The following is a 21,835-nucleotide window of genomic DNA, read 5'->3' on the forward strand; positions in this document are numbered from 1 at the left end:
ATACTTTTGAGCATTTAAAAATGGCTTTGATTGTATACTATCCTTCAAATTTCTGATACTTAAAAAATGGTATCAGTAGTCACTGTAGTGATAGCAAACTCAGAACGAAAAAAGGGATACATTTTGATACACAGCTATTTTCATTCTCCTTACTTGCCGGTATAACAATTACGATGCTCAGATTTCTGTCTGCAGTACCCTCAGAAATCAGAATTGCAATCCAAAATAAGCTTTCTTTAGAAAGCTCAGCTATAAGGAACTCATAGGAGTTGCATGAACTGTATACTAGTATTCATATATTGTCCTTCACAGATAAATCAGATACAATTTTATTCCTTGGTAACATTAATTTCTTGCTGATCTTCTCAGGTGTTGCGGTTCAGCCATTACTTTATGACATATAAGATATATCAGTCATGTTGATGCTGTCCAAAATTATACTTTCTTGAGTTAAAAATTATATCCATGGGATGCATTTCTAGGGCCTTTTTCTTTCCTATGTATAACTTTTTTTGTAAGTTAAAGTTCAAAGCACGCCACAGGTTTCAATAGAAGGAGGTGCTACTCTGTACATGAAATTATCAGTAAGATTCCCACTGCTATCATAGCAGTGACTTATGAATTAGCAATTTTTTTTTTTTTGGCTATTTTAATGGCCTGTGAGGATAAATTATTTGCCTCATAGTTTTAAAATATTTTTCAGGTAATATTTCCTTTTTGAAATTTACTCTATTCCTTCTGAATGAAATTTGAACAGAAGTTACACATTACTTTGAAGAATTTTTACTAGATGTTCAACTGGATGTAGAAAGCATTATAGAAATGTCAAAAACCCATTATTTTCAGTCTAAAATGATGGATTGTCTCAAATGCTGTTTGTAGAACTTGAAAGGATAATAAGGCAAACTATTGGAAAAACTACTAATCTTCCCCAAAAATTACCTCAGGATAATTTTTTCTCCAGTCTTAATGGAACTTTAGCAACAAATGCAGATACACTGCAGTTCTAGCCTCATTATTCAAACCAGAGATCTATACAGAACAGCAGGCAGCAACTTGGTAACTTTCTAGAAAGCTTTCATCCCGGCTATGACAGGATGCTATAATTCACATTATATCTTACTAATATCCTTATATTATCTTCATTTTGAAAAAGTAACTATGGATGGTTTGGGACTCACATTCACCATCTTCTATTTATATGGTTTTGCTAAGGAATAGTATTTGGTATTTATATGGTATTTGCTGGGAGAACAGACAGGTTTATTTACTTAAAACAGTTTTGAAAATCTTATTAGAAGTATTTGACCAGAAACAAAATGACTTTGTTTAATTTTGTTTCTTCTCTCTTTTAAGAGTTAATGTTTAGGAGTTAATATCTGAGCATCAAGATGTTCTAAAGCTTTGTAAAGCCAAGCCCATGGTCTTTCCTGATTACAGGGTTGTAGAGTTGACAGGAGATGTGACACCTGATATGAGAGCTATTGCCCAAGCTGACCTGATTGTTACTACCCCAGAGAAGTGGGATGGTGTCAGCAGAAGCTGGCAGAACAGAAGCTATGTTCAGAAGGTTTCCATTCTTATCATAGATGAGATCCATCTGCTAGGTGAGCATGTTTTGTTGCTTTTAATCAGAATCGTCGCTAAATTTGAGGAAGTGTGCTGGTACTTATGATGTGAATATACTTTTTGACATCTGAGCCTTTTCTTTTTGTCTGTTTTTCAATGGACTTTTCATTTTCTAGGGGACGAGAGAGGCCCAGTATTGGAAGTCATTGTGTCTCGAACAAACTTCATCTCATCTCACACAGAGAAGCCTGTAAGAGTAGTTGGTTTATCCACTGCTTTAGCAAATGCCAGAGACCTTGCTGACTGGCTAAATATTAATCAGGTATGAAAAATATGTCAGAAGTTGGATATGTATTTGTGCTGCAGAAAAACAAAATAGTAATTTATCAGATAATTCAAAATTAAACTTGAAAAAAATGTTTTCTTGTAGATGGGCCTGTTCAACTTCCGACCGTCAGTACGCCCAGTTCCTCTGGAAGTGCACATCCAGGGCTTTCCTGGCCAGCATTACTGTCCTCGCATGGCTAGCATGAACAAACCTGCATTTCAGGGTAAGCAACAAGCTCCTAGACCTTCCCCTTCTTTCTGCAAAAGAAAAAAAGGCTTTGAGCACTATATACAGATCATTTGCAGCACATTTACAGCATGTGTTACTGTATGTACTCTTGGCATGTATAGGGGGAATCTGCTCTGCTAATGGCCCAGAGCTATTTGTCTGAAACATGAAGTGTGCTGCAAATGCAACATATAACGGAGGAATGTAATGTATTTAGAACAGAAGAATAAAATTAGTGTTAATGAAGGGGAAATAAAATGTGTTTTCTCTTAGTGTTTGACACCATAAAGAAACCTTTGTGTAAAAATATTTGAAATTTAGAAAGTAATAAAACCATTCTTATTATTAGTCTGCTGAGGTATTTTAATATGGACCACTGTAGTAAGCATTAAAAAAATTGTGGACAGAAGTTGCAAGTCAGGCTAACCTCCTGTAATTCTAGTTTCAAAGCAATAACCATAAAATTCAAAATTTGTAGTGCATCCAGATATGCTTCTGTTTTCAATTTTTTATTCTTAACAAAGCTGGCAAGCAGGATAGACTTAAGAAAAACTCTCGTATTTTATTTGAACATCTTTTGTTTTGGTTACATAAGGAATATTTATTATATCAATTAAAAATAACCTCCAAATAAATTTTGCAATGTGAACTGCTGTTGATTGTGAGGTGACATTTGTGAGGTGACTTTTTAGCTGCTTTAATTAGCCTTATGACAGAAGCAAAGTATTGATTGTGGACTAGAGACCAATCTTGACAGCTCAGATTATTTACACCTCCACAAGAGCATTGTACAAAAACACTAATGAACAATAAATCTGTCTTGGGCTGTTCTGCCACACCTGTTCCTGAAGCAACAAAAATCCATTAGATGCTGGGCTTTTAAAATAAATAGATATATTGGCATATATAGTTGTAAGGTATAAATACACATGAATTACCCTATTTCAGTAATTTCACAACTGTAGAGTGTGTGTACATGCAGGAGCACATGTGGGGCAGTATTTGTGAACTGGGGACCAATGTGTGGTGGTGGATAGTATGAAATAGTTTTCAGAAAGTAACAATATATAAAATAATTCTACAATGAGAATTACATGAGAAAACGCACAAATAGATTTATAAGAGATTGAGAGAGAGTATTTTAAATTCTATGTACACCTGTTTATACTTCTAGTGCTTGTTGATGTTAGAAAATCTGTAGACATATGACTTATTGAGGGCTTTTTTCCCCACTTGTTTGACATGATATAGTCAAGGTTATTTTAGCATTTCCATGGCAATACTTATTCCTGAGACCATAAAAATTTTGCTGCAACATGAAACTTTCCAAACATGGTCTGAGCAAGAAAATGCTTTTTTAAAAAGTCCTGAAACATAACTGGTTTAAATATGTCAGACTAATTACTAAACAACTGAAACAAAGGTCTTTTGTACCGTAATGCCCACTTTCACAGCAGCCACTGAAAAGTCACTTTCTACCTTTTTTACCTTTTCTGGTTTTGCTGGGTAAGTGATCCTTTGCAGGCAGACATGAGTTGCAGTCTGAGCCCTGGCTGAGGCAGAAAGCAAGTTTTGGACCTTGATGGCACTTAGCCTGAGACAACATATCGCAATAGGGTAGAAAAAACATAACACAGTTATTAGGCTGAGAGTGAGAAATCCACAGGCTTTGAAGTCTAGAAAGCTTGTCCAGGTTTTGTGGTGTTTTGGTGGGATATTTTCCTGCTTCTCTTAATTAGCTCACAGTGATCACTGAACTAGCAGGGCAAATGAACTCAGAATCAGCTAAGTGTGGTTATATGATCTTTGATTTAGAGATGGTATATGCTCACCTCAGTTGTATCTATCTGGTAGAATAGAAACTAAGTATATATACCTGTATATCATCTGCAGAGAGGTATATCATCTGTCTAGGTATTGCAAAGAGAAACTAATTTTTGTCGTTAAAGGGTCTAATTCTCAAGTTCTGTTTTCCTCAACAGCAATTCGGAGTCATTCTCCAGCCAAGCCTGTTCTTATTTTTGTGTCATCCAGACGTCAGACAAGGCTAACTGCTTTAGATCTGATAGCTTTCCTAGCCACCGAGGATGATCCCAAACAATGGCTGAAGATGGATGAAAGAGAGGTACAATCATTTTGCCTGCATTACTCATGCTTCGCTTCTATTTTACTGACGTTTGTTTAATAGAAAATACATCTAAAACAAGAGAGTCATTTGAGGGTAGATCTTGAAACAGTTACGCATATGCTAAATTTCAGTACGTATTAAAACTAGTGTCTGCGTTAGGCCTTTATAAGCATCTTCTCAAGATCTGAACTTTAGAACGCAAACTCTTTTATCTTTGTTTTTCCTGCATATCTGTTATTAATGCTAGCTCCACTGACCCAGACAACACATATTACATGGTACAAGTCTTTGATACAAAGATAAGACAAAGAATACTAGAAAGAGGAATAGTGTTCTCCAAAGTTTACAGCTGGAAAGCTGTGACACATAGGTGTTGAGCTGGAAGTTAAACCAAATCTCTTTCAGTGTTTTAGGAGAAAAGTCATCCTTCTTGTAAGATAACTCTATGTGTGGAGGGTTTTATATATGCATCTATATCTGTGTGTATATATGTATATACATGTGACTATCTATATTCATACATACATAGATATACTGCAGAACCAGCCATTTAGGAATGGTCCAGTCTTGCATATCAATGAAATAAATCAAAGTTTTTTAAAAAAAAAAAAAGAGATAGCTTCTGACAATATCTTTATTATAAGAACGTAAAGATTACAAAGTGAAACACTCAGATGTTAAGTAATGCTGGAGTAAAGGTTTAATGTTTTATTCTTTTCCAAGCAATATAATCTTCAATTACCTTTTCTTGTATTGTTTCTCAAAAAAATCATTATTTCATTTATTGCAAAACATGAATGAAGGTCAAATGATAAACAACTATTCAATATTCTCTTTTATCTGCATTCTTCAAAGTGTATACTAGGTTTTATTTACTGCACTCAGTTCGACACCTGCTCTGAATACAGAATTACTTATTTCCTTCTGGACTAATGGTCCTGATTATAGTATATCATGACTTCAAAACCATTTTTTGGTTGACATTCAGATTTCCTGGGTTTTAGAAGTTAAGTTTTTCTAATGGTTGCAGACCTTCTGCATAGGAATTTCTGTGATAATACAGAGCCAAAACACAGCAAAATGCGTGCCTCATGAATACAAGATCCAAATTGAATATTGCATGAATAGTTATGCTGTCGTATACAAAAAATTATATGCCAGAAAGTAGAGGTTTCTAGATGAGATTATTTAATTTTGTTTGCTCTTTGCAAAAAAAATAAAGTGTTATTTTTCTGCGATAAAGCATAACATCTGTATCCTTCCTCTGTTGGATGGATTTTAAAAGATAAAATGGCTGTCTTGGCTGATAAACTACTAGTACTAAAGCATGTGTCAATTGGATGCTGCTTTTCTAACTGTTTAACCTCTACTTAATGTTTTCTTGAGTATAACAGAAACATTTCATTTCAAAATTATTACTATGTGGTACTCTAGTACCTTTGCTAGTTTGCTGTAGTAATCTCACCTGCAATTAGAATATGCAATGTGCAGCTTGCCCTAAATGACTCGCATTAATATGAGTAGCTTGCTCACGTCCTGTGAGCCACTATTATCCCGACAAGAACTGTAACTGAAGCTTCTTAACTTGCTGGAAAAGAGTTTTCGGCTAGGAGCCTTTGAATTTCATATGTTAGAGAATAAACCTCTGAAGGTTTTGAAAGAGGAGCCAACAAGGACAAACAGACTTTGCATTTATTAGTTTAATAACATTTGCATGTGATTTGTATTTGGATTTATAAGCTGAATGTTTGGAGCATAAGATACCTACCAAGTTACTCAGTTATGATTACATAAATGTAAAAGACTGAGGATTAAGTCCTAAATTGTCATATCTTGCCACTATTATGCAGAACACAATTGTGTTTGAAGTACCCACAGTTTCAAGTGGACATTTCTTTAGGACCAGTTTGTAGGTTTGTCTTTTAAATGAGCACGATTAGCCGGAGTTTCATTTGACATTGAAGCAAAGGACAAAGCTATAATAGTGCTACATACATAGTGTGTGAGTTGCTTAATTCTTTAACCATAATTGTTTTGTTTTGTTTTGTTTTTAAATTCTAACTTCAAGTTATATTAAAGTCAGGCATGGACTATGTGAAATAGACAAAATTCTTTCCATTTTGCTGTAACATTTTTAAGTATTAAAAGTAGAACTATTGAATACTTACTTTATAGTAGGTATTCCCTACTTGCCCAAATATTTCAAGCATTTCTCAGTTCCATATGGGATAAAAATAGACTAGGTAAAAGAAATAAATTGTCGTTGCCTTTAAACAAAATTTTTTGTTGTCTGTCAGTTTTTCACATTTATTTTTTTGACAGCCAGTGTTCCTTTAGGGTAACTTACAGACAAATGACTATTTTCAAAATATTTTTAATTGTTAATTGTGAAGTATGTTGAGATAAAAGAGATTTTCCATAAATGGGTGTATACAAAGTTTACAAGCTTTACAACAGGCCTTGGCATTTTTCTTCCTTCAGCCTTCTCTGTATGATACTAATTTTGGTTGGCATAAGGTTTCTTTGAGAACTCATAGGTTAGTTTTATTTAATGGCGTAATTGGGTTTGCTACCTGATGGCCAGATGTTAGCCTATGTTTATGTTAACTTCCCAGTGGGCAGACTTCATAAAGTTTCTTAAAATGCTGTAAACAATGCCATCTATAGTAACATCTGGAAAACTGATACTGAGGTAGACACAGAGTCTTGCGCCATTAAAAGTGATTTTTCTCTGTTACCCTGCCTGGCAGCTTTTCTATGACAGTGACAGATTCAAGCTTTGTGGGGGAGGGATTGGAGTGGGGAAGAGACCAATACTGGATCTTTGTTACCTGTTTATCAGCTATGCCATCATCTTAGCTTCCCTCAAATTCTCTGTAGAGATTTCTCCCTATAGTGGTGATGCCAAACCAGGCACTCATTTGCAGCATGGGAAGAGTTCCTTCCGGTAAACTCCAAACTGCTTCTCTTCACAGTCCTCTCAGATAACAGGCAAATCCACCCTACCTCTGCCACCCAGCTCCAAGTATCAAATTCAGACAATATTTCAATCAGTTATATTTCAAAGGACATGAACTTGCATGAAGCTTCTGGAATATATATTTGTATGTATAAATGAGGTACAGAAACAGCCCTTTAACTGTTGCAACCAAAGGAGACAACATCATACCTGGATCATGGAGGAGTCTTACAAGATGTTCTTTCTCTCAAAGGAGGCAGTAGTCTAACGTGCAACTGAGTTATAGTTGGGAATTAATTTTGTTCTACATCCATCTACTGAAAATACATATCACAGGCAGCTCCATTTAATTTTGAAGATGGTTCTTCCTGGATGCTTTCCTGAAATTTCATGTCTGATGTACAGTTTCCTGCTCATACCCACGTTCCTACAGTATTCAGAAAGTTGAAAGGTATTCCAACAGTTGAGAGAGCAGTCAGTTTTCATAAGACTGAACAGTACTTGATGAAAATTGGTGTCTCTAATACTGATAAGTTTTCCAGTTCTACTGGACCAGTTGTTGCACAAAAATAGGTCTGCTTAATAGATTCTATCCAACTAAGTTTCAGGCTGTGTGCATGCTTTTTATGAAGAAATGTCCACTCAGTTACCTCATGTCTAGTTTAGTCTGAGCGAGGAAGCCTCCAATGATGTTGAAATGCCCTACTTACGGAGATTTGTAGCTGATACTTCAAAACTCATCCCTACATTCACCCATTGCTATGCATAGCACATGCAGACATTCTTCAGGATTTAAGCAGGACTGCCACAGTTTGCCCAAGGTAGAGTATGAGCGGGCAGTCTTTTGACAAAGAAAGAATAGTTACCAATCTTAGAGCCTTAGAGTTGGAGTTTCTTCTTTTTCCGTAAGGTGCATTGTCAGTAAACATTCCCAAATTAGCTCACTGACCCTCTCACATTTTGCAGTCTCAATATAGAGTTAATTTTTCACCAAAGAGTGAAGAAGCAGCTGAAGTTGCCTTCCTTGCCGTTCGCAGTAGTTGTAAGCACTCTTCAGCAGACATCACTCTGTAAAGGTAATCCTACTTACAAGGCACAGGTGCATCATGACAGAAATGTGAATAGGCAGTGCGTCTCAAAGAGAAGACTGCCCCTGTAAATTGAGTAATTCTTCATTTCTTTTTATTGTTCATTGATGCCAGCGTGCCAGTGAAGAAATAAAACCTTATGCTTACCCTGCTTTTTTATATAATCATGAGATGATTTTTAAATATACGCTTCCTAGCTAAAATACTAATTTGGAGCTGTCAGCCAGGACTGTCACCTTCAAGCTGGTGGCCCATTACTTATCTTGTTAAAAGGGACAACAGCTCAGATTATCCTTTTGGAAACAGGCAGTGCCACCAGTTTGTGATGGTAAGCATGGGTGAGATCAGTTACACTGTTCTACATTAGGAGCTGGCTAAAGAGGAACGAGTCCTTCTGTTTCAGAAATTGCATCTACATCTGTGGTGGTAGCAGATGTTGCAATCCTTTTACAACATAATTTATTAGAATCAAGTTTTCAGTTTATTTATTTTTCTCTAATGTTTTTACTGCTTTTTGTTTTTAACCTAAAACAAAAGTACAAAGTAGTATTTATTTTTTATTGTTTGAAGTTAGAATGCAATTCTCACCAGCAAACAAGCAGGGTGTTTTCTTAGTTGTTTGTGGGGGTTTTTTTAAGAAATATATTCCCTAGCCAGACACTTCTCTAAAGGTTAGCAAAGGAGGTTTTTTTTTTTTATTTATTTACCATGCAGGGATGGAGAAGAAATGTACCCATGTACACAGTTTTAACTTTAACCACAATGGTTTTTGCATTCTGCTTTGTGCATCATTTTACCATCTGCATCTTGTTAAGAGTGTTCTTTATGAAACCTCTAGAAATAACGAAAATCCTTTAGCACAAACATACCTACCATAATATTCAATAGCATCCATGCCAGGCAATAGCCAGCTTCAAGTGAATTCAAGGGCACCTGAATGAAGGGCATCCATTGACTCCCAATGAATGAATCAGGCCCCTACTGATTTGCAGTTTGAGAGATGTGAGTGTATAAGCATGTGTGCACTAGTTATGGATTTGTATATGTGTTCGTACACTATATGGAAATATGCATAGACATATGCATGAAAGTGAATTAAATGTTACCATATAGCTGGTTTGCATTGCTAAACAAGCAAATAAACAAAAAAAAAAATATCCCCCAAATTGTTGGAAAGACAAAAGATTGCTTTTCCTTCTCTAAGCTTTAAATCAAGTAACCTATTTTTAGTGTTAAATATATATGTTTTCATAATATATCTCAACTGTTTAAACCATATTTTTAAATGTTTCTTGAATAATCTTATTTGAAGTATCTTAGGCATCTTGTTTTGTGTGGGAGAATTCTAGAGTAGAAGTCAACTCTTCATCAAAAATAATTTTATAAAATTACTTTTTTTCCTGCCTTTAAAGATCGGGAGGATACCCAAGAATGATTTCTAAGTGTTTCACTCATTATAGAAGTTCAACTTCCTTCTACAAGATGTTGTTTTTATGACACAAAAGTGTGTCATAAAAAATTAACATTTAGTTATAACAAGGAGATGTTTTTATTTCACTTAACATCTGTAGCAGATGTGAAATATGTAATTATTTTTGTAAAAGACTTCATAACTTTCACGATTCTTTTGTTTGGCACATCTTTCTTCTATTGGGCATTTTAGACAATTGATAAGCATTATTCAGTGGCATATGGTCTGAGTCTGACGTGCTTTGAAAAGAGTAGAGTACTAATAATGAGGATTCTGTGAAAATGGGAAAACCAGCACAACAGATATGCTTTGAGAAAGTATGGGTTTTTAGCATCTTGAAACAATATATCACACTCAAAGGGACAGAATTGGGCTGCACAATCTGTTAGCTCATTCTTGTCCAATCTGGTCTCCTCCTTTCTTTTGGAGCCAGCATTGTCATCAACTTGCTGAATTATACTCTGACTGGAATGTATTTCAGGCACAGGGTAATGTATCTACTTAAATGGAATCCTATCTTTCTACAAAAGCTTTTTAAGTATAATAAATTTAAAATATAAAAAAGTTCTATTAGCTTAAAGTAAATGGTTCAACAGTTTACATATGTGCAGGAACAAAGAAAATGACTACTTACTAGTTTGAGAAAAATCTAGCTTGTTCAGAGATTAGAATATAAAAGGTAGAAATAAACTTTATTTTTTATAGTAAATATTTTGCAATGCTACTAGAGTCCCAAATTGGTTTTCAAAGATTTTTATTGAAAGGTGGATTCCTAATCAACCTAATGTTAGGAAAGCACCAGAGATATTTTTGTTTGTTCATCAAAAAATCTGTGAAGGATAGCAAAACCTTTTCTGCAGGGGCCCGATCCTGCCTGTCTTGGAGTCCAAGGAAAAATCCCTCCTTGCATTAAGCTCCCCGCATCGGTGTTGTATGGGGTTTTTTTATGTCAGTATGTCATGTAGATTTCCTTATATTATTTTAAGGTACTTTTACGGCTCTTAAGATAAAATACATTTTCTTTATCCTTTTATGAGTTAACATTACATTTTTTTCAGAAAGATAAACAGTCATGAAGTTGTAACAATGCAGAAGTGTTAGATTTGTTTTCTAGTCATGATGCTGTGTCTGTTTCTGGTTAATGAACCTATTCGTTGTGTCGATATTTCTTAATAAAAAGTGATCATTTTCTTAACACTACACCTACATAAGAAAGTTACATTTTTAAATATATTGTCATGAGAATTTTAAGCCCTGGATTGTGCCTATGGGTAAAATAGTTATGTTTATTACATTGATTTATGTGAAAGTAAGGGGTCAGCTAAAAATGACTAGGATTCCCTGCTGGTAAAGTGACAGGATAGTAGTACATGCGCCAGCTCTCCTGCTAAGGGTTCTTTAGTTTTCCTGTGGTAAATTACACTGCTTTGCAGGTATGACTAACGGCACCACAGGCCACCGCTGTAATACAAGTCAGAGGGGGAAAAAAAAAATAACCACCACTGATTGTAAAAGCAAGAAGAACATCTTTGAATAAATTCCCAGCAGTGTGAATCTAGGATGTTTTATGCTGGCAACTACATGTCAAAAAGGTTTAGCTCAGGTTCTGTACTGAAAATAACTAATGCTGCAGAACTGCATGTGCTGAAGGAGCAGTCTAATCGCTATAGACTAATCCAAATCAGCTAATTTGATCCTTGTACTCTTCTAGAGGAAAAGGGAGTTTAGGTTCATTATTTTCCCAATATCAAATTCTGCCCATGCGAATAATAGAATAAATGTCATTGGAACTGGCTTGTTTTCTTACATTAAAGACATAACTATCATAAGGTGATGATTCTTGGTGGGGAGGAGAAAAATTAATGCAGCAATATAATATCTTTTCTCAATTTTTGAATGCAGAAATTGAGTAAAATGTAAATGCATTCTTTTTTTCATTTATTTTTCTGACATTTGCCAGTGCTATTTTCTACTTTTTCATCTGAATTCCCTGTCAAATATATACATATAACTATTATTTGTCAAAGTGTATATGCACAAGGAGCCTGTACAGTGCTAGTACCACTTCATAAATCCATAGCACAAAAAGCATTAATAGGTTTGAAAATTTATTTAGTAATGTATGTTGATGGCCATAATTGTAGAGAAAACAGTATACAGCTTGTCATTTTATCAAGCTATTTTTTTGTCTTAGAAGAAAAAATCTTTAAGATGGGTCATAATTCATGTTGGCTACACTGCAGTCACACGTCTACATGTTGACTAGAGAAATCAAAGGTTTGCTGATTGTGTTTAGATAGATAAAATTTATCCTTTAACATATCCTCCTTTCATTCAGTTCTTTACTCTCTTCTACTTATCTATCCCTCTTCTTGTTTCCCTTTCCTAAATAGACTGATCCCCTCTTCGCTTCTCAATTCATTACTTTTCTCTTTCTGCTTCCTTTCCTTTCAGTGTTTTATAGCCCCTTTCACTCTTTTCTTCTGTAAGCATCCTTTTCTTTTATACATGCCAGCTCAGTTCATATGACAAAACTTCTATGTCTTATAATATAAGAAACTCTCAGGAACATCCAGGTAACTTCATTGTGAGGGAAAATAAAGTTTAGGAGCTTCCACTGACAGATCAAATTGATTAGACCAAGGCAAAACTTGAACAATAAGGATTTTTAAATTGGGTACGCTGTTACTTCCATTAGTTCTGGTTCTGTTGGTCAATACTACTTCAAGAAATGGACGTTTTAAAATGCTTTGTAATTTGCTATTCCTGACAAAATTGATTGATCTACAAAATCCATGTTGGTTGGTTGGTTGTTTTTTATTCTGAATATGGGCTATTATATTCTCTGACTTTTTTGTACCTTTTAAGGATTTTTTTTTATATATATAATAGAAATATATAAATGATTTTATTAACATTAAGGTCTGAGAGTTATATAAACACAGGAGATATTTGGAGAAGGTTACAGTTCTGAACATCAGAAGTGCAACACTTCAGTGTCCTAAGGGGAAATGAAGATATCACTGCAGTTACGCAGGTATCATACCTCAGTATTTTGAGATACTCAGTCTGAGATGAGACCGAATACTCAGTCCAAATTTGTTGGTTACCCTGAGTAATTTGTTATGCACTACTCTTTTTTTCTCTAACCTTGGCTATACCTCCTAGGTTAACCATAAATGTTGCTGCCCATAAGTATGCAATATCATCATGCCACTGCTGGTGGCACCAGGAAACCACTAATAAGAGATGAGGTTTGAAAGTTCCTGGCTATAATTATATTAAAATCACATAAAATAATAAATGGCCTTAGAAATAAAATAGAAGGAAAATAGAGGAGTAAAATCACTAAGCAAGACAGAAGTTACAAAGCTCTTGTTCATTATTAGTGAGGGGCTTTTCACAGAGGTCGTCTACAGAAATAAATGAGCTTATTATGGAATTTAGTGCTTGAAAACATAGGCAAGAAATATAGTTAAAATCATAGTAATTAAAACGATTCGAAGTAGTCATTGAAATTAGATTTAAAAATAAATAGTAATAGTAATTAAAAAATAGCTTTTTGTCTGAACTTCTACAAGTTTTAAATGAAGACACTGTATGTTGGGTTTCACTACAGGGTTTGAGTCTATGAATTACAAACTCACACTCAAAGAAATTTTCAAATTAATTTGCATTTCAACATGTGAATAGGAAATTTTTTGATGAATAATTGCAGAATTATCAAACTGAAAATCTGTGTCTGTCTTTTCATAGGCATTATAGAGCGCCAGATTTATTTTTCATGAGTGTTATTGGTTGCAGGGATTTGCTATGTTTTTATACCAGTTATAAGCCCTTTGATACTAGGGATTGCATTAAACAAACACAGAGCAGAATGCACAGCATTTGCCAGACCTATCAAGATATTTTCAGCATTTTCATTTCCTTATATGCGTTACTTAGTGTGTCAAGAAAGTCATGTGCATTTTGTATTCCCCCCACCATAATATTTGATTTTTTTTTTAGACTAAAACCAAACTGTTCAAAAATGGAAGACTGCATTTTTCTGTTTATATAAACAGTGTTGAGCAAATTATCCTTGCTATTAAAAAAAAAAAAAAAATAACAACCCTAAAAGTTTAAAATTTCTGAGTAATGTTTTAAATGTAATATTTTAATGTTTTAAAACATGCAACTATTTTTTTCTGTTACAGATGAATGACATTATAGTGACAGTTAGAGAGTCAAATCTGAAGCTGACACTTGCTTTTGGAATAGGCATGCATCATGCAGGTCTGCATGAAAGAGACAGGAAAACTGTGGAAGAATTGTTTGTGAACTGCAAAATCCAGGTATATTTATTCTTTGAATCCTGCTGTAATGAGTTTTACGTGGAATTTTAAAAGTTGTCTTTTTGTTACATATACCTCATTAATCTTTCTTTCCGTTTTAGGTTCTTATTGCCACAAGCACATTAGCTTGGGGTGTAAATTTTCCAGCTCATTTAGTAATTGTGAAAGGAACAGAATACTATGATGGAAAAACAAGGCGTTATGTGGATTATCCCATTACAGGTACTCACATAAATTATGGAAATGCTCATAAACTGAAATGTATTTCAAGCATATGCAAATGATCTGAATTATTTAGTAACTGATCACTGAAAATACCTAATTTGGGTAGAGACTAGGAGTGCCGAGGAGAGGGTTTCTTTGTTTAATGCAACTTGTAAAAGAACCCTTAAGATTTTATGTAATAATGAAAATGTTTCTGTTTTGCCAATCTTTTTTTCATGCTAAATTCCCTTAACGTGTGTCATCCAAAATAGACATTAAACAATTAAAGGGACAATATGAAGTCATATTTAGCTACCTAGTTAATTGTATAAAAGGAAGTTTTCATGCATGCAAATAATTTTTTTCATTTTTGAAACCTTTTTTAAATAGAAACAGATTTTTAACAGTAAACTCAGCCATGGTTTGAAATGCAACAGTTGAATAACACATGTATGAGAACATAAAATTTATACGTAGTCATTTGACAGTAAATGAAAAACCTTAACTAGTCTAGTATCTTCAGTGATGTAAGTGATACTTCAAGTAAGTGATACTTCAGAAATAAACAGCTAAATTAAATACTTGAATTTCTGGTTTGATATAGACTTATTGCTTTCTGGCTCCAGTAAACTCCACTTTTCATAAACTGTTCTGCAGTGTTTTCAACAAGGTTAAGAAAGTGAAACATGGAAGAACTTCTTTCAGAGTTCAGACAGGGAGAATATTTGTCTGGATGGTACTAAGCTTGAAGAATGAGGACAAGCTAAATTTCTTCCAGGTTTCCTGTTCTGTTTTCCCTTTCTCTTTTTGCAAGAGAAAGTTTATTATTAAATAATCCTATACTACACCAGAGATGTGTACACCTAAGGACAATCTTGATGTTATTGTAATGTAAATATAGAGCTTGCGTCTTTTTAACCACACAGCCTTTTAAGCAAGAGAAGCTTACTAATGAAAAAAATCTCAAACTGAAAATACTACAGGGTTACTTCTCCAAGTAACCCATCATAGTGCTTAATTTAGTGGTTAGTGCTCTGCAGGAAACTTGGGATCAATTTCCAGACCAACTCTTTTGTTCAAAGATTCTGGTATGACCTGGGAGCTTAGCCGTGCACACTTGCATTTTGCGACAGACTTTGGCTGATGTAAACTTAGTACAGTCTCTGCAGAGTAGTATCTCGCTCATCCCGACTGGAAGAATACTGATTTTATTACTGAATGGGGAAGAGTGATAAGGAAACAAATCAACTGAAGATTTAAATTTTATGTTGAATCTGTGGGACTGTCAAAGATCAGTAATAGAAAAAATAATATTGTCAAATGAAATCAGAAACTTGATAATCATTGAAGACTTACTATGCTGTTTTAGAAATCTGTTGTACAAGTACCACAAAGGCTTTAGGGAATGCTTATACTTTCACTCTTTATTGCCTTTTTGAATTCAGGTGACTTGGACATTGGGGGTTGTTCAATTCTTGAATTTTCAATAAGACTTCGGGGGGGGGGGGGGAGGGATGTATTGAATACCACCATCTGTGATGGAAGCATTTAGATTTTGTTGTCTGCACTGCAACAGAAAATGCAGATTCCTTACTTTATGAAGAAACATGTGGTGTGGTTTGCTTAGAGCATTTTTATTTTTAACTTTCTAGAGAATATTTATGCATCTGGAAGTTCTGTGGATAGGTAGTACAGTTTTGCAGCAGCAATAAAATGAAAATGTAATGAATTTCTTTCTGAAATACTTCCAAAATCTCACAGTACTGTCTTTAATACTGACCACAAGTTATGCCTTAACAGTTCCATCATACTATAACTGGTTTCTCCCTGCTGAAGTTACCTTTCTGTATCAGGAGTGCATTAGGCTCCAACAAAGCAGCTGAGGGCAGAGTGAAGCATACTCGAGTGTTTAGTAATTTCAAAATAAGTAAAAATGCTTCTTTGAGTGAAGTCAGAGGTTTTGGGGAGGGCCTTTTCTCAGTTACCAGACATTTAGTCAGCCAGTTGGATCATATTTAACATTTCAGGAGTTTAGTCAAAAGCAGCCAAGCAACATATAGTCAGTAAAGAAAATACTGGGTTTTGATAATTACATAGTGGATATTGGAAAAAATAATTTCCTGACGCTTTTTTGGTAAACCCATTTCCTATATGGTATTATGCACAATTTAATTCACCACATTAGAATAGCAAGAAGTTGTTTCATCACCCTCCTGTGTACATACCTGTTCAGAAACATCCTTTTCAAACTAATTTTATTTTACATCTTCATGTCACTCCTAAATTAACAAAAGGAATAAACTGAGACAAATACATTTTTGTCTATATAGCTCGTGGGTACGCAAGTAAAAATGTGTTACTAAAAACTGTTTATCGTCATCAAGCTGTTTTTCCTATCATGGTCCATTGCTGTATCCCATTCTGCACCCTCTGGCATTTCCTTCCCCAGCTGACCATTGAGCCAAAAGCTTACTGATTCTGAAGCCAAAGAAATCACTTTTCAAAATGCCAGGTATTGCAAGCCACATGTTTTGCAGGTGTGACAGAGCTCATAGAGAATATAGAAAACATAAAAACTTTTAAAATTAAGATGTAAAACTTACTTATGAATTGCTTTCCATTGTTTCTTCAAAGTTAAATAGCAGTTGGAGGCACCTAAAAGGAATGAGAACTCTGTTGAACGAGACACAAAACAACCTATGTAGAAGCACTTCTCAGACTGAGAAGGCAAATGAATAGATGATAAGCATACTTGTCGTGGTGGCTGAGTAGCAAGTTGAGCATGTTTTGTGTAAGCTAGTATTTACAGTGTTTATAGACATCATTAACTAGTATTTTCAAGTAATGATGTATAGGCAGAGCAGTAGAGGTAAGCTTTAACTGTATCTGCTCCTAAATTTGTATATTGTGATCTGGTATAGAGACAATTAATGATCCAAAGCCATCTCCGGGGCTAATAACTAATATAACTTGTTCTGAAGGTTGAGTGGTAAAGATCATAGCTGTCAGTAATTAGAATTTGCCTTTGCCATTTTATCTCTAAAATATTCAAAACCTAGAAAATCATCTATAGCAGAAAAGCTTATACAAGGAACTTTTTTATTGTGAAGTCAAATACTTGAAAATTAGGAAATAATAGACAGTTGCCATTGTAGGCTTCATGAGTTCTCTTACTCATCATCTTTAATTGCATATGACCAAATGAGGGAGGGGTGTGGAATGGAAGGATAGTAGAGGAAATTTCTATTAGATGTAAGCTTGAATTCTATTGCAGTGGGTGGTCTTCAAGTATGCAGGAAGATAGTTTCTGCCAGAAAGTTCATCATAAATTTATCTGAGATGGAAAAAAAATTTGATGTCAAAACCAATAGGGCATACAAGGCCAAAGAAATCCAAAACTCCTGTATTGCACATTATACAGACATAAATACATGTATCTATACATTCAAGTAAATACATTTGTTTTATACATTATTCTCTCTTTGGCAGATGTACTTCAGATGATGGGACGTGCTGGCAGACCACAATTCGATGATCAAGGAAAAGCTGTAATTCTAGTTCATGATATTAAGAAAGACTTCTACAAAAAATTCCTTTATGAACCTTTCCCAGTAGAATCAAGGTAAAAATAAAGTAATCAGAAAAGCTGATTGAGCTATAAACAATACTACAAATGAGGGATAGAGAAAAGCCAAACAAAATTCCTGTGCTGAGTATCTCCTAAATGTTGGGGTCCTAGAGGAAAAATAATTTTCAAAAAAATATTATCCATCTTTATGCAGAAAAATCCTTTCTTCCATGAGTTTTGAAGCACTGTTCAGCTCTTTAGTCCGTTCCCAGATAATACTGCAAATGTTTCTCTGGTTCAGAGTGTTGTCTCAGACATTTGAATGAGAGCACAAGCTGTTCTTCAAGGCCAGGGTGTTGAACAACTATACATGATCCTCAGAACCCTCTCTGAAATTCTGTGACAAATTCTTAATAGGAAAATAAATCGATGAATTGCTAGCACTTTTTATCTAGAATACTTGTTCCATTATAGATGTCACAATCTTCAAAATCTCACAAGTTCAAAAAGAAATCTGCGTGGTATAAACTTACTAATACACTCTCAACACCGCTTTCACTTCAAAATTGCAGTGTTTTTGTCAGAAATGCAGAAAAGACACCTTTTTGCAGCCTCTCTGAATTTAGTTGATACAAAGTTTGCTGTCCAGCATATTGTAACTCATGCCTTGGTTTTGAGATATATATTGCATACTTAGTTGTTCAATGAGAAGCAGAACTGGTTACATGGGTCTCCTATAGGTGTGTGTTTCATGGAGAAATTCTCAGACATCTAATGAAGCATGAGCATTACTCAAAGCTTTTCTCAGTGTTGAAGAATGCACAGCACTTCTCCAAATGAAACTTCATCCCTCAGCATAAGAAATAATGGGACCTCTGTCTGGTCAGTGAGTTCATAGGAGCTTAAGGGTGCTATCCACCTGTGAAATGTAGCTGAAATGGGCTGGTGTATTTGAAGGTTAATTTCTTTGGTGCACAGACATACAATTTTTGCAAACAAAGAATCTGGAGCTCATGCACTTCATTTCCTTAGGAAACCAAACTTTTCTTTTTTTAACATATAGATTGCACTTAGCACCAAAGGCTAGGAGTTGAACTTCTTCAAAATGATAGCTAATATGTCAAAAGAGCAGTGTAATTAAAAACTTCATGATATATCCAGACTGTATGGCACTAGCATAAACTAGGAAATCTCTCTATTTATTGGTAAGTGCTGTTTCTAAATAAAGAAATTATATCTGCAGTGTAACAGTAGTAATCACACCTTGTGCCTGTTTGGAATACTATAATTATTCTGTGTTTCTAGTAGCTTATTTTATGTGTGTATATTTACTTTGTAGTTTGATATATTCCATCTTTTACTATAAACAAAGAATATCTGATAAGTTTTCAGATGAAGATCCACATATTAATAGCAATCTCTTTAAGTTCTGTGTAGGTTGTGAACTGATTAACTTAGAGTTGTCTTGGTCTCTTTCATGATCAAGTATTTGAGGTAAGAGGCTTCATAGCTTCAAAGAGAAACTGTTTGAGGGTTTTTTGCGGGGCTTTTAGTTTTAGAATGCTTTCCTATCTGTTCTATCAAAGAGCAGATTTACCAGCTTTGTGTAGTATTTCCAATTTGTAAAATTAAACTTCATATTTCTTTAATTAAAGTTTTTTCTGAAAGCCATTGTCTATGTATTAGATATAAGACTTGAGTACACAACTCAAATGAGAGGCTTTGTGCTCTCACTGATCATGGCTCTGAAATGTAGGACATTAGAAGCAAAAGAGAAAGCACTCTTTATTATGGAATAGCTATTGAATCATCTGTCCAGTTTCTATTGGACAGTCTGGGTAGAACATCTGCAGTTCTTACCTTCAGAAGTGTGCAGTCAGTGGTATAGATCAGTAAAACAGCTACTTGTATCAAATTATTCTTTACTTTTAGTTATTAGGAAAAGAAAAAGGATTATAATGCAATAAAAATTAGGTTGATCCTTAAGGATATTTGCCCTTCCCTGATTGAACTCCTGCCAGACATGATCTCATTAGATGCCCTAATGGAAGTCTTTGTTCCATTAGATGACACTAAACAGAATTTTACTTTGTAAGAATCATTTTAAACTGCTTTTGTGCTTCTCTGTTTCTGAGTTTAGATCTTCCTGGGTAAAAGTAGATTTTTTTTTTTTTTTTTTTCCACTGGATGAAGATGAGGCAAAATCTGGGGGAAGCAGTTTTGATGTCTTTTTAATAGCCCTCAAGTATTTGTCAAGTATTAGCTAAGCTATTGCCACTGTTTCATTTCCTGTTTGTCTTTCCATTTGATTCTCTGTTGGATTAAACCAGCATGATCATATGGTCAACATACAGTATTCAGAAGTTACCACTGAGGAGCTCCATCTGAATACATTCCATGAATGACTTAAACTTTTGCATTCTAGGTCCAAACAAAAAATAATTTGAGCTTCATTCTACTATCATGTAAAGAAGGTGGCTGACCTTGCAATTACATGCCCTCTCCTTCCCCTTTTCTCTTTTACCAGAAGATAAATGGATAATATTTTCAGATTAAAATTAATAAATCTGTTAGTGCACAACTCTATAAAATCTATTACCTGTCTTTGTGACTGTAAAGTCAGCTAAGTCCTCTTGTTTTTCCTGTTCTTCAGCTTGTTAGATGTGCTGGCTGACCACTTGAATGCTGAAATTGCTGCTGGGACTATTACTTCTAAGCAGGATGCAATGGATTATATCACCTGGACTTATTTCTTCCGTCGACTCATAATGAACCCAACGTGAGTACAAAATACAAATGCAGGTTAATCTAAAGGTAACTTGAGAGTAGAGTTGATCCAAAGGTGGTCCCAGTGCTGTTAGAGTCTAGAATGCTTAGCAGTCTCCAATGTAGAAGTATTATTGGCCCACACGTGGAATAAAACTTGCATGCACATTTTTTGAATATATTTTTCTCTAAATATAAATGCATTTCCTGGCAGATAACTTTACAGTTTAGTGACAACTGTAAAATAGCCTTATTGAGAGGGCTACATCAGCATCCCTAAAATAAAACTCCAGATTATCACATTCCTTTAGGTATTGTATTTATCTGACACTTTTTTTTTTAGCTACCGCATTGATATGGTCTGCCCAGTTTTCTATGGAGGACCTATTAAGACCTGGATTCTCCTAATAAATGAGAAAATAGCTATCAGCTGTTTCTCTGTGATAAAGTTTACTTTCATTAGGGTATCCTGGTGAAACCATGTGTGCAATATTTTCAATTATTGTTATCATCCTGCCTAGCTCCAGCTGGTATGCAGATCATTCTGAGCTCTTCCAGCAATGTAGCCTGCCTTTGCCACAACCTTGTTTTGGGTAAAGGGGATGTTACCTATGACATGATCATTCACCCACCAGAATAATGTGGCAAATAAAGAATTAGGCATTTATAGCACTAAATATTTCTTGATGTACTCCAGAGTGTTATATTTCTGAAATCAAGTTAATGTCTGTAACATTTGGCTGAATTTTCAGCTGGGTTCTTTATGGGCAACGGCTGGTGGGAGCCTGCAGATGATAAAATAATTTCCTTTAATTCTTTTTTGCTCTTCATTAGTTTTGAATTCTGCATCTAGTCCTGTGCTGAGAATCTCCCACAAAACAGAACTTCCATCTAAACTTATTGGGAAATAAAAAATGCAGAATGTTAGAACTGTAAACTAAGAAAAACAATTCTCTCACTTCATAACAAAATTAATACATTTATGTGGAAGATATTTCTCCCCTGAGAGTGACAAACAGCTAAATTCTGGTTTTGTGTAGGTGGTAAAACAGACACAGCTTTACATGTGAGTAAAACTGTGTTTATTCGTATGACTTTAGAATTTAGACATGATCCTTACTACAACTCATGTTAAAAATTTTTTAGTATAAAAAAATAAGTAATGTTATTTTAAAATGTCTTCCTCTTGAAT

General features: G+C 34.7%; 1 protein-coding gene across 1 annotated transcript in view; it reads left to right on the top strand.

Annotated features, from left to right (window-relative positions):
* LOC104357136 (activating signal cointegrator 1 complex subunit 3) overlaps nucleotides 1-21,835 on the top strand; it is a 209,731-nt gene that overhangs the window by 136,578 nt on the left and 51,318 nt on the right. Inside the window, exons 20-27 of the mRNA XM_042803433.1 lie at nucleotides 1,441-1,607; nucleotides 1,746-1,891; nucleotides 2,000-2,120; nucleotides 4,108-4,250; nucleotides 13,968-14,105; nucleotides 14,207-14,327; nucleotides 17,799-17,931; nucleotides 20,531-20,656. Coding sequence (XP_042659367.1) covers nucleotides 1,441-1,607; nucleotides 1,746-1,891; nucleotides 2,000-2,120; nucleotides 4,108-4,250; nucleotides 13,968-14,105; nucleotides 14,207-14,327; nucleotides 17,799-17,931; nucleotides 20,531-20,656 — 1,095 coding nt within the window. The remainder of the gene's footprint in view (nucleotides 1-1,440; nucleotides 1,608-1,745; nucleotides 1,892-1,999; nucleotides 2,121-4,107; nucleotides 4,251-13,967; nucleotides 14,106-14,206; nucleotides 14,328-17,798; nucleotides 17,932-20,530; nucleotides 20,657-21,835) is intronic.

The sequence above is a fragment of the Tyto alba genome, unplaced genomic scaffold (genome assembly GCF_018691265.1).
Source record: "Tyto alba isolate M040663 unplaced genomic scaffold, T.alba_DEE_v4.0 Super-Scaffold_40, whole genome shotgun sequence".
In the NCBI taxonomy this organism is placed as follows: Eukaryota; Metazoa; Chordata; class Aves; order Strigiformes; family Tytonidae; genus Tyto; species Tyto alba.